Genomic DNA, 17,921 nt, shown 5'->3' on the forward strand with positions numbered 1-17,921 from the left:
TGTCTGTTTGGTCTGTCTTTTCTGTGTGAGCTCATTTCTGGAATTCTGGTAGTGCCCGACACGGTCTAAGTGGACGCACTGGAGGACCACGGGCCGGGAGTTTTGGAAGACGTTCCGATCCTCCCTTCTGGAGGGACGTGGAATCCCCTCAAAGGTCTGAGACGAGGCGGGTTGCTCCCGCTGGTTGGCGTGAGGCCGTCGTCTTTGGAGGGACGTGGAATCTCCTCATCGGTTTTGGAGGGACGTGGAATCCCCTCAAAGGTCTAAGCTAGCTTTCAGTTTTGCTTCCATGGAGTTGGAAGACTTTCTAGGGGCCCTCTGTTTGTCTGCTTTTGTATTTCTCTGTTTTGTTCTGTGGACTTACTGGACAGACGTTATGGGACAGACTCAGACTACCCCTCTAACCACCCTCTTGGCTTAAGCCCTTCCTAGCCCCACTCCCTCCGGAGCCAAACCCATTCTTGCTTTGCAGGGGACAAAGAAAAAAAAAAGTCTTACCCAGCCTTCAGCACCCCTCTACCCTGTCCTACAGGGGGGTACTGAGGAAAAATTAATTTTTTCCTCCCCCGTATAACCCCTCTAGGATGCCAGAAGAACACCATCCTCCCCCTCCGGGGGAGGCAGACGCTGTTCCGAGAGCAGGAGGTGGAAACGCTCCAGTGGGAAGCCTGCCCTTTACCAGACAAAGGGCTCAGAGGGAGCAATCCGCCTCCACCGCCGACTCCACTATTCTGCCCCTGCGAGCCACCGGACCCCCAGACGCAGAGGGGAATCAGCCCCATCACTATTGGCCTTTCGCCACTAGTGACTTCTACAATTGGAAAGCTCAGAATCCTAAGTTTTCCGAGAAACCGGCAGGGCTTATTGATTTATTAGACTCTGTTCTTTTTACCCATCAGCCCACGTGGGATGATTGCCAGCAGCTTTTGCAGGTCCTGTTCACGACTGAAGAAAGAGAAAGAATCCTCAGTGGGGCCCGAAAACTAGTTCCGGGCACAGACGGGAATCCCACCACCAACCAGGCTCAGATAGATGCCTCCTTCCCCTTAACTCGGCCCCAGTGGGATTTCAACACGGCAGAAGGTAAGGAGAGGCTCCGGGTCTACCGCCAGACTCTAATGGGTGGTCTCCGAATGGCTGCTAGAAAGCCAACCAATTTGGCCAAGGTAGGAAATGTACAACAGGGAAAAGATGAATCTCTGGCTGCCTTTTTAGAACAGATCATGGAGGCATTCCGTACCTATACCCCCATGGATCCAGAGGCTCCGGAAAGCAAGGCAGCTGTTATCATGGCCTTTGTAAACCAATCGGCCATAGACATTAGGAGAAAATTACAAAAAATAGATAGACTAGGAGAAAAAAGTCTGCAGGACTTACTGGTGGTAGCCGAAAAGGTATATAATAACCGGGAGCCTCCTGAGGACAAGCAGGCTCGTGCTATGGCGGCTGCCAGCAGTAAGCAGACTCGAGACCTGGCCAGAATACGACTAGCTACCACTGCTGACTTCCCCGAGGAACAAGACCACCGTCTCCGGCAGCTGGCAGACGACGAAAGAAAAGGTAAAGGAACCACCAAGGGGGGGAAGCAAAGGCTGCAAAAGGATCAGTGCGCATACTGCAAGGAGATAGGGCATTGGGCCCGAGATTGTCCAAAAAGGGCCGGCGGGAAGGGAAGCAAGACTGATCGAGTAAAAGTCCTAGAGCTAGATAAACTAAGTGATTAGGGGAGTCGGGGTTCGGACCCTCTCCCCGAACCCAGGGTAACTCTTAAAGTGGAGGGAACCCCTATTGACTTCCTTGTCGACACCGGAGCACAACATTCGGTCCTCCGCACCCCACAAGGAAAACTAGCCAACAAGAAGTCCTGGGTACAAGGGGCAACTGGTATGAGCCAGTATTCATGGACTACCCGAAGAACAGTAGATTTGGGAACGGGCCAGGTATCCCACTCCTTTATGGTAATACCAGAATGCCCCTACCTGCTGTTAGGACAGGACTTACTGACCAAGATTGGAGCTCAGGTAACTTTCAGACAAGGGGGGCCTCAGGTCACCGATGGCAAGGGCCACCCCATCCAGGTCCTGACCATGAAACTGGAGGATGAATACCTCCTCCACCAGGAGGCGCTCCCGAGAGAGGATAATATAGACAGATGGCTACAAGAATTCCCCTCGGTTTGGGCAGAGACGGGGCGGGGGGGGGGGATGGGACTAGCCGCTCATAGGACCCCAGTCCTGGTAGAGCTCAAGCCAGGAGAGAGTCCGGTAAGGATCAAACAATACCCCATGTCTCAGGAGGCCCGGAAGGGGATCCAGCCACACATCCGGAGACTACGAAGCCTAGGGGTACTAGTTCCTTGCCAGTCTGCCTGGAACACCCCTTACTGCCGGTCAAAAAGCCTCACACAAATGACTACCGACCGGTACAAGACCTCCGGGAAGTAAATAAGAGGGTCGCGGACACACACCCAACTGTTCCCAACCCATATACTCTCTTGAGCTCCTTGGCGCCCTCCAGGGTCTGGTATACTGTACTAGATTTAAAGGACGCCTTCTTCAGTCTGCCGCTGGCACCCCAGAGCCAACCCTTGTTCGCCTTCGAGTGGCATGATCCGGAGGAGGGCTACAGTGGGCAACTCACCTGGACACGGCTACCTCAGGGATTCAAAAATTCACCCACCATCTTCGACAAGGCACTACACGAGGACCTGGGTGAGTACAGAAGGGAGCACCCTGGCCTCACCCTTCTACAGTACGTGGATGACATCCTGATTGCTGCCGACACAGCCAAAGACTGTGAGCGAGGGACCCAAGACCTGCTGGCTACCTTGGGGGCCTTAGGGTACCCGGCATCCGAGAAGAAGGCTCAGATATGCAGGGAGAGGGTAAGTTACCTGGGATATATCCTGGAGGGCAGACAGCGGCGGTTATCAGATGCCAGAAAAGAAACTGTCCTAAAGATCCCTACTCCCACCTCCCGAAGAAAAGTGAGGGAATTCCTAGGATCAGCCGGCTACTGCCGCCTCTGGGTTCCAGGTTTTGCTGAGATCGCCAGGCCCCTATATGAAGCTACCAAAGAGGGGAAAACATTTAAATGGGCTGAAAAAGAAGAAACTGCCTTCAATCAGTTAAAAAAGGCCCTCCTAAGTGCCCCAGCCCTGGGCCTACCAGACATTACGAAGCCCTTCCATCTCTTTGTAGACGAACATAAGGGAATAGCAAAAGGGGTTCTAATTCAAGCTTTAGGCCCCTGGAACCGCCCAGTGGCTTACCTGTCTAAGAAACTAGACCCAGTGGCTGCTGGCTGGCCGCCATGCCTAAGAATTATTGCGGCGACAGCACTCCTAGTCAAGGATGCAGACAAACTGACCCTAGGACAGGAGATCTGGATCACGACCCCACACACCATTAAAGGGCTCCTGAAACAGCCTCCTGATAGATGGATGAGCAACACACGTGTGACTCATTACCAGAGCCTCCTACTCAACCCTCCACTAGTGTGGTTCCACCCCAGTGCAGCCCTCAATCCTACAACCCTGCTGCCCGACCCTGACCTAGGTGCTCCACTACATGACTGTGCGGGAATCCTGGAACAAGTACATGGATTCTGGATGGACCTGACCGACCGGCCCCTCCTTGATGCCGAGGCTACTTGGTTCACTGATGGCAGCAGCTTTATGCGAGATGGACACAGGTATGCGGGTGCAGCGGTGGTCACCGAAACGGACACCATATGGGAGGAGGCTCTACCCTCCAGAACATCAGCGCAGCAAGCAGAGCTCGTTGCCCTTACCAAGGCGCTAACGTTGGGAGCTAGAAAATGGCTTAACTACCGGACCCAGGAGACCCAGTTTTACCAGCCCAGCCCAAATACTCCCAGGAGGAGTTACAGCGGATCAAAAAACTCCCCATGGCCCAGGAGATAAAGGGATGGTGGTATACACCTAACAAGGAGCTTGTGCTGCCAGACCAGCTCGGAGTCTCAATATTAGAGCACATGCATCGGTCTACTCACATGGGGGCCCGAAAATTAAAAGACTTAATCCGACATGCCCAAATCAAGATTCACCAACAGGGCACCAAAATAGAGCAAGTTGTATCTGCCTGCAAGACCTGCCAACTCACCAACGCGAGAGCCACATCAAATAAAAAAAGGAACCAGGCTCAGAGGCACCAGACCGGGAGCCCAATGGGAAGTCGACTTCACTGAAGTCAAACCAGGCAAGTATAGTTTTAAATATCTTTTAGTATTTACAGACACCTTCTCTGGCTGGGTGGAGGCATACCCAACCAAGCATGAAATGGCTCAGACGGTGGCTAAGAAGCTACTAGAAGACATCTTACCCAGGTATGGTTTTCCTGCCATGGTAGGATCAGACAATGGACCAGCTTTTATCTCGCAGGTAACACAGGCAGTAGCCAAGGCGGTGGGGGCAAACTGGAAATTACATTGTGCTTATAGGCCCCAGAGCTCAGGACAGGTAGAAAGAATGAATAGAACCCTAAAAGAGACCCTTACCAAATTAACCATGGAGACTGGCGGGGACTGGGTGACTCTCCTACCATACGCCCTTTACCGGGTTAGAAACACTCCTTACACTCTGGGTTTTACTCCCTACAAGATCATGTTTGGCAGGCCACCCCCTGTTATTCCCAGCCTTCGAGCTGAACTTATTGCTGAGTTTAAAGATCAAGAACTTTTTCTTTCCTTGAGTGGGCTCCAGAGGGCGCACGAGGACATTTGGCCACGCCTCCGTGCCATCTACGAGGCTGACCCGATCCCGACACCTCATCAGTACAGGCCAGGAGACTGGGTCTACGTCAACAGGCACCACCGAGAGACTCTCGAGCCGCGCTAGAAGGGACCCTACATCGTGATGTTGACAACCCCCACCGCTCTCAAGGTAGACGGCATCGCGACCTGGGTCCATCACACCCACGCTCAGCCAGCAGACCCCTCCTCGATCCGGAAGGACGTTGTCACGCGATGGGCCATCAGTCGGGACCAACACAACCCGCTCAAGCTCAAGCTCAAGCTACAGCGCATTCAACCTACCTAATATTGGTAACTCTGTTAACTCTGCTTGTCATTGCTCATGCTGCCGGGAGTCCCCACGCCCCCCAAAACATCACCTGGCAGATCACAGACACCAGCTCGGGGACAATATTTAATCAGACGTCCCAGAGCCACTCCAGGGACACTTGGTTCCCAGAACTTTGCGTAAACCTCCAAACTCTGTTCCCCTTGTCACCATAAATGCAGCCGGTCCCATGATTGGGTCCCTAAGCTACATGACAAGGGGGGAATGAAAGGGCGGGCCTACGCCGGCCGACTCCATCTTTTTCTGTGTCCTTCACCTTGACCACACCTCCTCCCCTTGAGTAACCCCCCCTCACCTGCCTAACAGGACTCGGACCCTTCCCCAGGACTCTTCCCCAGCCAATCAGCTGAGGCCATAGCCATTACCTCACCAACTGCCCCTAGGCCCCAATAAAACCTTTGTCCTTTTGAAACTCGCTCTCTCTCCCTGGTATCTCACCGCTGCGTCGGTGCAGGTAGGGGATTGAGCTCGAGCTAGCTTGCATAAAGGCTCTTTTGCTTTTACATCGGACTCGGCTCCCTGGCGGTATTTGGGGATCACGAATTCTGGGCATAACAACTTCTGTCCAAATTTCCTACGTAACTGCTAACGTGTAGGAAATATGACAAATCAACTTCTCGGTATGTTATCATTGTTGGCCGGTAAACAACTGCAATCCTCGCAATTCTGTAGCCGCTTGTGGCTTTAGGTAGGTTTTATTCATGTGGACTTCCACAGCTTTGCCTCTTTCATAAGGAAGTAGCCTATCATGGCATGTTAGTGTATTTTCCTGGATAGGCTGAAATCACTTCTGGGACTTCAACCTGTTCACAAAAGTAGATACTAATTCCTAATTTATTACACAGCTGGATGAACTAGCAGACATTAAGTGTCCCTAAGCATTTTGAATAAACAGTGTACATCTCTAATTTGATTAAACCTAATATTGCTCTAACAAGACCTTATCCTTCAAGGTTGTTTTCCATAGATCTACACAAATTACAGATTATATGGCCTGATTTCTCGTATATAATTCAATTCAGTAAAATTCCTTAGTAACAGGCCAGGTATTTAAGAAAGGAGCTTCAGAATACTCTTTTTTTCTTTTCTTGTTTTTAATACTTGTACTCTAAAGCTGTATTTGTTGCCTGAAATGTAACCTGAAATTTTTCTTTGCTAATTTAGAAGACAATAGCCCTGGTGGTTAATCGGTACTTTGCTGATGAAATAGGAATAGCTGAAATACAGCAATTCATATGCAAACACCACATATCACCATTGCTTAGTTAATCATTTTTACATTTCATAAGTCCTGTAACAAAGACTACACTGCAAAGAGCCGAGTTCTCCCTCCTTAGCATAAAGGGAACTTCAAATAAACCCTCTTTCAAGCCTATCAAAGAGCCTTTAATGGGAAAATTATATTGTAATCTCTAAAAGGACCAGTTTAGTGGCAGAATGAGTTCCTAATTAGTGGGTCCTATATTTTGCTATTTGATAATAATTTAGCTATTTAGTGAAGCATATTAACTCTTTATAATTTTTGAGGAAAATTTATAAGCCTCACTGCTAAGAACACTACAGTTGATGTGCACTTAACATTTAGGCCCCCATGTGCCAAAGCATCTAAAATGTGAAAGGTGAATTATAGCCTCCGAGACAAGGTGCTTCATTGTACACCCACCCTTAACCCCACCCCCATTCTGAAAGCTCAAACATTTTATTCAGAAAAGGTCTTTTATTTGTGTGTTAAGGCAGTGAAATTTTGATTCAAGTTCAACATATATTGTCTTATAGCTAATTCTTGAAAATAACTCAAAAGGAAATAAAGCTGTGCCGAGGGAGTTGGTTTTGCTAAACATTGCCCCTAAAAGGTGTATTCTAGACTTTTTGGTAGGGCATGAATACAATGAGCTAAGAAGCCCAAGGTCAAATCTTTGCCTCTGATCAAAATACACTGTTTTGCCAATCATTACGTAAAATCATAGAGATGTTTCCAAATATTCCTATTAGCAAAAGAAAATACATTTTGATGAGTCTCTTTTTATCACATCTAATATTCTCAAGGTCACCTTTCCTTTAGAAGGGTCTTTCTTTGGTTTTTATTTTCCTTAGCCTCCATAAAACATGTAATACATGTAACAAAAATGTACTGGTAAATTATAACTGCATCTTAACAAGTAGCTGTTTGAAAAGCCTAATAGCAAATTATTGTTTGGGCAAAAGTATGACTTGATGGTAATTAGATAACTGGAAATTGAACTTGGCTAATATTCATAGAAAAGAGTGAGAGGAGAGAATGGAGGGACTACATGTGGATCTCAGGGTGTAAATCAGCTGATGTTTGTCTGGCTGAATTAAGAAGTATAGGATATTTCCCTAACTCACATTACTTTGGTTATGTTACTAAGACCAATCAAATCCTTCCTTATGCAAGTTCTGGGCATTAGGTGATACACATCTGTTGGAGCCATTCTGTCTACCACATTCCCTCTGAAGTATCATTTATTTATTATCAACTACTACAGTATTTGAAAATAATTTATTTTCATTAGGAGGTCTGGTAGATTAAACAATGTTCAATTAACTGAATGTCTATTATATAATCAAGATTATTAGAGCCTACATGAAATAAAGAAGCATAGGAAAATCCCACTACCTTTAACAAACTCTTAATGTTGCTGACACACAAAAATAACATTAAGCAATAGTTATTTATATGAAATATGGTCAGTGAAAAATTATGATAGAATTTAAAAACTGAAGTAGGTTATAATCCAAGATGAAAGTTACTAATTAAAAGCTTAACATAATAATTAAATTTGAGCCTGGCCTTGAAGAATGAATAGTATTTGCATGAGAAAAATAAAAGAGAATATACTGAGTAAAACAAAAATGTAATAAGACATGTTTAAAAAACGTTGACATTATAACAGAGCATGCAGGAAGAAAAGCAATGGGAAATGAGGCTTGTGGCCATAAATTTTTCTCTTCTTTTCTTCTATTTTATTTTATTTGTCTTATTTTATTTATTTTTTGAGAGAGCGAGTGAGCACACACGAGCAGGGGAGGGGCAGAGAAAGGGGGAGACACAGAATCTGAAGCAGGCTCCAGGTTCTGAGCCATCAGCCCAGAGCCTGACGCGGGGCTCAAACTCACAAACTGTGAGGTCATGAACTGAGCCAAAGTCGGACACGTAACTGACTGAGCCACCCAGGGGCCCCTAACTGTCATTTATTTTTTATTATTTGTGACTCTATGTGTATGTGTGTGTTGAATGTCTTGTACAAAAGCTGTACATTGAAAATACAATAGAGAAAATCATTTGATGTCCCTTTTTGTAATTCTGTATCCTAAGTCTTACGAAATGCATATTTTCTTTAACTACTTCATTCCTGCTATTTATCTATTGTTAGATGGACATTAAAGATGAGATAGCTAATATTCCAATGTTTCACTAATCTTGGGGGGAGGGTAAGCAAACCCTTAGTAGTTTTGCTTATTCAAGTCAGTCGGACTGAAAAGGAATGTCCTGCTGTACCAATGCTGTTATGCGTGCTATGACACAAATATCTTTTAAAGGGTCTTTTACAAACAACAATGAGTTATATGAGAACACTGTAGAAAAAACGGTATATATATTTACAATGCATATGTCTGACAAAGGATTCATGCCCCAAATATACATAAAGGACTTCTCTAAATTATTTTTTAAAAAGGACACAAGAGCATCTTGGTGGCTTAGCCGGCTAAGCGTCTGACTTCCGCTCAGGTCAGGGTCTTGTGGTTAATGAGTTCCAGCCCTGTGCGGAGCTCCACACTCACAGTGAACAATCTGCTTGGGATTCTCTTTCTCTCTTCTCTGCCCCTCCCTGCTCTCGTGCTCTCTCTCTCTCTCTCTCTCTCTCTCTCCCTCTCTCCCTCTCTCTCACAAAATAAATAAGTAAACTTAAAAAAAATGACAGGAAAGGGAAAAATGAGAAAAATAATTGAATAGGAACATTACCAAAAGGCATGCCTAAATGGCAAATAAATATATGAAATAGTATAAATCATTAGGAAAATGCAAATTAAAGGCACAGTGAGATACCAGCACGCATCTATTTTAGTGAGACTGAAATTACAGACCGACAAAAGCAAGCATTGAAATGCTAAAACAAACTGCTGCGTTACTCACGTACATTGGAAAACTTTTGATAATATCTATACATCTAGATCAGCATTTCCCAAGACGAAGCAATTCAATTCCTGCTTACATATCTGACAAAAATGCATACAGTGTAGCTAAAACCTAGAAAATCCCAAATGTTATTAACAGTCAAATGGATAGTCATCGTATAAAATACCACGCAGGATAAATGACTACTGCTAGGTGAAACAGAATGAATGACTCACAAATAGTGCAAGTCACAAACATGCCATTAAGCAAAAGAAACAGATACACAATATGCATACAATATATTTCCTTTTATGTAAAGTTCAAATAAACAAAGGTCATCTCTGGCGTCTGAAGTTAGAATATAATTATCTTTCGGTGCATTGTGGTAAGGGAGGGTAGGGGTTTTTTATGTGTTGCTTGTAAGAAACCATTTTTTTTTTGTCTGAGTGGTGTTTACAAGTATATACTCACTGAAAATGCACTGAGCTACAATGTAAAATTTTTATAAATGTGATGTTTTTGTATATATAGGTGTGTATGTGCCACTGCTTTTGTTAATAATAGAAAAAATAAGCAAATATGAGGTATTGTCTTTTAGGTTTCCGTTATGATGGTTAAATTCAAAACATGATCAAAATGACATACCATTTTTTTAAATCCATTTCACTGGTAACAATTGAAATACTAATAGTTGGAGATGATTGGCTCAGTAAGATATCTTAATCTTTTTGTAGATTACTGAGGCTGGCAAACCACTCTGGAAATGTGATAATATTTTATAAATGAAAGACACATTAAACTTAGAAATTTTACCCTCCCTATATTACCAGAAGAATTTTTTATAATATATATCAGAAAATAAGAACTTCAGTAGCAGCACTGTTTTAAAAAATAAAACTTACATACAACCAAATGTCTATCAACAGGGGAGTAAATAAGACCTTTGAAAGAGTCACAAAATGGCCCTGTTCAACATAAATGGACATGAACAAGCTGAAACTATGTTTGATGAAATGGCTGAGACTTAGCAATGTTATAGAAAGTTTAAAAGATAGGTTACAGGAGATTGTATTTCGTGATAACTTCTTTTTTTTTTTTTCAAGTGGTTTCAAGGTCAGCACAGAGCCCATTGCTGGGCTTGAACTCACAACCCTGAGATCAAGACCTAAGTTAAGATCAAGAGTCTGAGGCTTAACCAACTGAGGCACCCAGGCACCCCTTCACGATACCATTAATGTTTTTTATTTTTTTTAAGTTTGTACGTTTGTTTGTTTGTTTATTTATTTATTTAGAGAGTGTGTGCACATGTGAGCGAGGGAAGTGTTGAGAGAGAGAGAGAGAGAGAGAGAGAAAGAGAGAGAGATCCCAAGTAGGTTCAACGCAGTCAACACAGAGCCGAATGTGGCGGCGATGGATCCCATGAACCATGAGATCATAACCTGAATGGAGATCAAGTCTCATACACTTAACCAACTAAGCCACGCAGGCGCCCCAATGGTACATACCATTTTTAAATTAAGTTTGGCTAAAAGAAAAATTCAGTTTAAGGAATTTTACAGACTAGACACAAATAAAAGTAAATGCAACAGAATAATGAACACAAAATTATAGATGGTTTTTTTGTGTTGTTTTTGTTTTTCAGTTTGAGGGAGGCAAGCAGGTCCCTGGATGGGGAAAGATCAAAACTGGATGGTATAAGTTTTTGATATAATCTAGATTTTCTGTAGATGCTTTTTAACTATTAAAAACAAATAGGTGATAGACAGGTAGATTGGTAAATAAACTGATGCTTGGAAAGATGATAGACACTTTCAGAGTCTTTCAGAGTCTGTCATAAACAAAGCATGGATCAAATTTTATTTTCCTGTGTCCATAAAATTGGGGGGGGGGAAGTAAAGAAATAAGGAAAATAAAAGAAAGATGGTCCTCAAATTAGTGAAAACCCACTTCTAACAGTATTTATAATTTGGAACTGCAATCACAGTAACTTTGCTTTTTTATTTCAATCACAGAAACTTTATTTTTATTAATTTTTTTTAACGTTTATGTATTTATTTTTGAGACAGAGAGAGACAGAGCATGAAGGGGGGAGGGTCAGAGAGAGGGAGACACAGAATCCGAAACAGGCTCCAGGCTCCGAGCTGTCAGCACAGAGCTGGACGCGGGGCTCGAACTCACTGACCGCGAGATCCTGACCTGAGCTGAAGTCGGCCGCTCAACCGACTGAGCCACCCAGGCGCCCCAGAAACTTTATTTTTAAATGTTAATTATTATCATGAGAGAGAGAGAGAGAGAGAGCAAGTGAGCATGAGCGGGGAAGTGGCAGAGAGAGAGGGAGACACAGAATCTGAATCAGGCTCCAGACTCGGAGCTGTCAGCACAGAGCCTGATGGGGAGCTCGAACCCATGGACTGCAAGATCATGATGTCAGACATTTAACCGGCTCCCCTATTGTAATAGTTTATTAAAGAGGAAATTTATTTCTGGAGTTCACCCTTATTTACTGCCTTCACTAACAGTGAGATTGCGTTCTTTAAAGAGCATTGAACTTGATCTTTATGCCACTATCATATCATTCATGTTGATGCACAAATTTAATAATAGCAACCTTATTTTGAATGTCAATCTGAATCTGTTCCTCACAGGTCCAAAATATGAGGTGGCATCTATACAGATGTTTACTTGTCATCTCACAGAGTGGTGCACCATTTACTCTTTTGACTTAGTTTTGTGTCTTGCATTCTGATATTATACTTGGTGTTCAATTACCCTTCACCAGCCTCTATTCTGTCTTATTCCAGGAGCAACAGATTGGAAAAAAAATATTATCCATTTTGAGTACAGATAACAAGATATAGAAGTAAACAAAGGAAAATTACAGGGGGGATTAACAAATAGCTCTGTGATCTTGGCTAAGTTTTAGTTTTCTTACATATTAAAAGAATTAAAAATCAAACGTCCAGAAAGTAGATAATGGTGTATTTATAGGAAGAGTTTTATCTATAAGACGCATGTAATTTGAGAGCACTTTTTCTTTTCTTTTTTTAAGTAGGCTTCACGTCAGTGCAGAGCCCAATGTGGGGCTTGAACTCACAACCCTGAGATCAAGACCGGAGCTGAGATCAAAAGTTGGATGCTTATCCTAGGCACTCCTGGGAGTTTTCAAGTAGAAATTTAAGAAAGGTTGTAAAATGGCTCTTTATGGTACTACGTATTTTATTGTTTCAAATTATTTTATAGTTCAAGTGGTAAATTTACGAAGGAGATTTTGTACTATTATTTCCCAAATGCAAACATTTTAAACGTGTTGTTGTTGAAAATACTTATTTTCATTTTTCTAAGTAATTTATAGAACAATCTGTTTGAAAAGTAAGACTTTTTCTTCAGCCCTTTCAAGCCGAAATAAAATGAATTGGTTACTATAATTCAGATTTTCCTTATTTTGTGTTTTCCTACTTTACTTCTTTTTCGTATATTATTATTTTTTTTTTTTTTTCAACGTTTTTTATTTATTTTTGGGACAGAGAGAGACAGAGCATGAACGGGGGAGGGGCAGAGAGAGAGGGAGACACAGAATCGGAAACAGGCTCCAGGCTCCGAGCCATCAGCCCAGAGCCTGACGCGGGGCTCGAACTCACGGACCGCGAGATCGTGACCTGGCTGAAGTCGGACGCTTAACCGACTGCGCCACCCAGGCGCCCCTCTTTTTCGTATATTATTGGTGAATTTAATTATCTGAGTATATACTAATTAAAATACATTATGAACTGGTACGTTTTCATGGCTTCAATCACAAAAATTCACAATTTTGGCCACTGCCTTTCTTGAAATAAAAATAGCCTAAAAACTTTAAATATAAGAGAAACAAATTCTGCCGTATAATGGGTTTTTTAATGAGAATATTTATTTAAGTTTTTTATTTATTTTGACAGAGAAAGAGACAGACAGAGGTGAGTGGGGGAGGGGCAGACAGAGAGGCAGAGAGAGAGAATCCTCTGCAGGCTCCATGCTGTCAGCACAGAGCTCAACATGGGCTCCATCTCAGGAACCATGAGATCATGACCTGAGCTGAAATCAAGAGTTGGATGCTTAAACAACTGAGCCACCCAGGCACCCCTATTTATATATTTCTAAAAAAAATTATTTTTAAGCAATCTTTACACACAATATGGGGCTTCAACCCACAACCAAGGGAGCAAAAGTCACACACCCTATGGACTGAGCCAGGCAGGAGCCCCAAGGGTATCCATTTAAAGTATATGTTCATAATAGTAGCTAAGATTTATCATATGCCAGGAAACGTGGTAAGTGCTTTCTTACATCTTATGCAGCCCTCACAACAAACCTGTGAGTCTCAGCTTCCTCAGTTGTAAAATGGGGATTAAATACTCATCATATTTCTTATCATTAAGTATATCATAACTTGTTGGCAAGACGTAACTGCTAGCTACTTCCCTCCCTATAGCGATGCATTATTTATGTCCTAATAAATTCATCTGTTAAAAGTATACAAAAAAGTTCTAGCTGAATCCTAACTTTTAATTAATTACTCAGTGCTGCTGAAGATAAAGTCAAGTTTGGGACTGATATTAAGGTGATTAGATGGAAACTATTCAATGGAAGCCCCATCACTGTCATAAAATGATCACATCAAATAATCAGACACTGTAAGAACTGGAGGAAAAGATCAGCCCCTGTGTCAATAGCAATACGGTGTTGTAAAAGAAATAGAGGCTGGAGACAGAAAACCTGAACTCAGATTTATACCCACTACTAGCCATATATTGTCGAGCAAGCAACTTAATTCTCTGAGCTTTATTCATTTATGTGTTAATCCTCATAAATCATGCGTAGAGATATCAGTCTGAATGGCTCCACTTTCTTCATCTTTACAATATAGGTAATGACCAACTCGGAAGTTGTCATAAATTCCAAAGATGTCTGGGTTTGTGTGTTACACAGCTAACCATAAAGTCCTACACAACTGTCATAAATTATTGTTCAGATAACTGAGTGGCTCTATTGGAATACGAATAGGATCATTTTGATTTGTCTATTTTACCAGCAGAAAACTATAGGGCTTGGATGATATCTTTTAAGAATTTATTTTGGTTTTAATACATAGTTTTCTAGGTCCCATTGGCTCTACCATTCTATAAAATGTACCATTTGCCTTAATTAGTTTCTGTATTTAATTTTCACATTTGTCTATTTGTGTATTCTTTTTTCTAATTTTTAAAAAATATTTATTTTTGAGGGAGGGAGAGAGAGAGAGCGCAAACATGGGAGAGGCAGAAAGAGAGGGAGACACAGAATCTGAAGCAGGATCCAGGCTCTGAGCTGTCAGCACAGAATCCAACACGGGGCTCGAACCTGGCAACCGTGAGATCATAACCTGAGGTGAAGTCACACGCTTAACTGACTGAGCCACCCAGGTGCCCCTCCATTCCTGTATTCTTAAGGTAAAACAATACTATTGCTTGGTTTCAGTGATTACAACCTCTAAGCATCCTGAGGACACCATCTATCCAGATGAGGTGAAAACTGTTGGATGAGATTAAATGTTATCTCTTTCCTCTGGATTGTTATATATCCTCTTAGAAAGTTTTTCTTTTCATGGTCAATTATGAAAAAAAAATACTTTGAAAACGTAATTTCGTTTGTTGTAATCACCTTCCACATCACATAACACAACACCATATTGTCATTGCCGGAGAGTGAGGAGGAGGGAGGCAAGAACAGAGAGGATGAATACCTGTGGACAGCAAGGCACCACAAGACAGTCCTCCTCTCCCATGTCAATCTCCCTCCTTAACTGGTCACATTCTCCTCTACTGGGGGAAATGAACTCAGACTGAGAGGATATTAACTTGCAAAACAAACATCCTACCTTTGGTATATAGTTTAAGTCAACTAGACTGGGAACGTACTGGGTGACAAGAATTAATGGAGGATGAAGGACGCCAATCCCAAGATTAATAGGCTGCCTACAAGGTTGTAGAGGCACACACGTGTGTCTGTGGCTTAAGGGGACGTCAAAAGTTAATATTGTTTTTATGAGCTAAAAGCACCCTCTGCTGCAATGTAGTTTCTCCAAGACATTTATTTTATTTCTAAATTATTTTTATCGAGGCAAAATTGACATAACACAAAATTAATCATTTTAAATCGTGCAATTCAGTGACATCCAGAACACCTGTAATGTTGTGCAACTACCTATTCGATCTAGTCCCAGCACATTTTCATCACCACAAAAGAAAACCCTGCACCCATCTGACACACACCCCACACGCCCCTTTTCTACCAGCCTCTGGCAACCACCAATCTGCTTCTTACCTCTCTGTATGCATCTACTCCGGATATTTACCATATACTCATCCAGATTTTAAACAATAGGTCCGTCTGCTTTTGTATTTTATGTATTTTTTTTTTTTTTACTTACTCATCTTAGAGGCTAGTAATATTCTTCCTGTGCATCACACTATACTTTTCCTTACGTCACTGTAGCAGATGTAGCGAGAGCCTGCCTCATGTTTTCACAGCTACTTTACTTTTAATTGCTCTGTTTCCAGTTAGTATTTCTTAATGACCCACTTCATAATGAATCTAAACCTCACCTGTGATGGATCTAGGTGAATGCCAAAGAAAATACTGTTGTTGTTGTTGTTGTTGTTGTTGTTGTTGTTTTAAATTTTTTTATGTTTAATTTTGAGAGAGAGAGAGAGACAGAGCGCAAGAAGGGGAAGGGCAGAGAGAGAGGAAGACACAGAATCCGAAGAAGATTCTAGGCTCTGAGCTGTCAGCACAGAGCGTGATGCTAGGTTTGAACTCACAAACCATGAGATCATGACCTGAGCCGAAGTCAGATGCTTAACCGACTGAGCCACTCAGGCACCCCCCAAAGAAACCACTCTTATAACAACACAGAGGTGTTGCTTCGGGTTTTAACAAAATTGTGTTTCACCCATTTGAAATAATTCTCCATATATTTCATCAGGTTGTGTGTGTTTGTATGTGTGTTTGTGTTGAGATAACATTCTCTTTAAAGAGATCTAGTAATTGATGCCGCAAAGTGTGCAGTAAGATATTTATTCATTCTCTAGCTTGGATTTCAAAAATTTGCTCTTGTGGTCCCAAGGACTACCTAGAAAAAGTGTCATCTTGGCTTGAATTATGCTCTATTTTAAAGTTATCTAAATACTTTAGTTATTTACTTATCAGTCATCTCTGCTTCTTTTATCCCCAAACTTCCTCTCTTTCAAGTCTGGCAGAAAAATTTTTACCCAGGGTTTGGTAATAATAGGTTGTGTTAGCATTGTTTTTCCATGTGTTCACCTGAGCCTGGAGATGAGTTTGTGGTTTTTCTTTTTTCTTTTTCCTGTGGATCAACAGAAAGAGATAAGAGATTGTGTTTTATGTTTTGACTTATAGAGAACGGAAGATCTAAATGTTGCTTCTAGATCTTTAGCTCTGAGCTATGACCTCTGCTTCTCAGATATGAAATATTTGTACATCTATTCATGCTGCCCCTTTTTTCCATACTTGTTGCTTCCTTTGTGTAACTTTCTTCGAAGAGAATCGGTGGTGTTTAATTAGACAACAATCTGGCATTTGTTTTCCCTGAAACAAATAACGAAGTAAGTGTGCATCAGTTCCTACCTTAGATCACTTAAGTAGCTCTCTGTACTAAACTGCTTCCTTTGTTTACACTGAGGCTTCTAAAGGCAGGTAAAGGACCTTTAAAATATTCAATTCCACTCCTGAATACAGTTCACAGTAAACACACAAAAATCACCCAATAAATATTAACATAAAGATGATATATTGAAACATATTGTTCTATAACTTCACGTTGCAACACGTTTTGGTCAGGATTTGGGGGCACACACATTCTAGGGAAACAAACACATAAATACGGCATACAAAATGTCAACGTCGCAAGTAGTTTTCCATTCCAAGTCCAGAGCCAGTGAGAGCAGCGATGTCAGCACAAATGGTAGAGCTGGGCTTCTGATGGCTTATCCCACCCCAGGAACACTGAAAAGCCTGACAAAAATGATCAGAATCAACCTTATACGAACTCTAGAAAGTAGAGTTAAAAGTTTACATCAAGCAAGAACACGCTTAAACAGAAAAAAAATGGCAACTTAACATAGTAGGAGAGACTTGTAGTGCACATCCAGACACACCCACAGCCAGGGAGGAACAATGACAGAGTGAAATTTCATTGGGGAACAGAACTTTGAAAAGCTCCTGTATTTAGTGGAAAATCTAGAAAGTCTACACAAGCCGTGGGCAGTCATTCTGGCTGGCTTTCAGGATCGGCATAAGCCAGGAATGAAAGTGAAGGCAGAGTTTCGGAAAAAAAAAAAAAACAAGCAACAAAAAACGAGCATAGCTAGTCAGCAAGAGAGCACCCCAACACAGACCCAATGTATAAAGATCTGGACAGTGCTAGGAATAGATTCAATCAGAAAGTTGCAAGACATGTACACTGAAGACTACAAAAAATTACCAAGGGAAGTTAAAGAAGACCAAAGTAAATGTGAAGACATTCTGTGCTTAGGAATTGGAAGACTTAATATTGTTAAGATGGCAATACTACCCAGATTCATCTACAAATTCAAAGCAATTTTTTAAAGTTTGTTTGTTTATTAATCTCTACATCCAACGTGAGGTTTG

The 17,921-nt window shown here is 42.1% G+C and overlaps 1 protein-coding gene across 1 annotated transcript; it reads left to right on the top strand.

The window, feature by feature from the left end:
* The first annotated feature begins 376 nt into the window (after window positions 1–376).
* LOC145713012 (uncharacterized) lies at window positions 377–5,558 on the top strand. The gene is given in 5 exon segments (XM_081790868.1): window positions 377–415; window positions 1,725–2,379; window positions 2,382–2,878; window positions 4,096–4,146; window positions 4,148–5,558. Coding segments are annotated over 5 exon segments (2,154 nt in total). The 3' UTR covers window positions 5,060–5,558.
* Window positions 5,559–17,921: the final 12,363 nt, after the last annotated feature.

Source organism: Panthera onca, chromosome D4 (assembly GCF_046562875.1).
Source record: "Panthera onca isolate mPanOnc1 chromosome D4, mPanOnc1 haplotype 2, whole genome shotgun sequence".
Taxonomy (NCBI): domain Eukaryota; kingdom Metazoa; phylum Chordata; class Mammalia; order Carnivora; family Felidae; genus Panthera; species Panthera onca.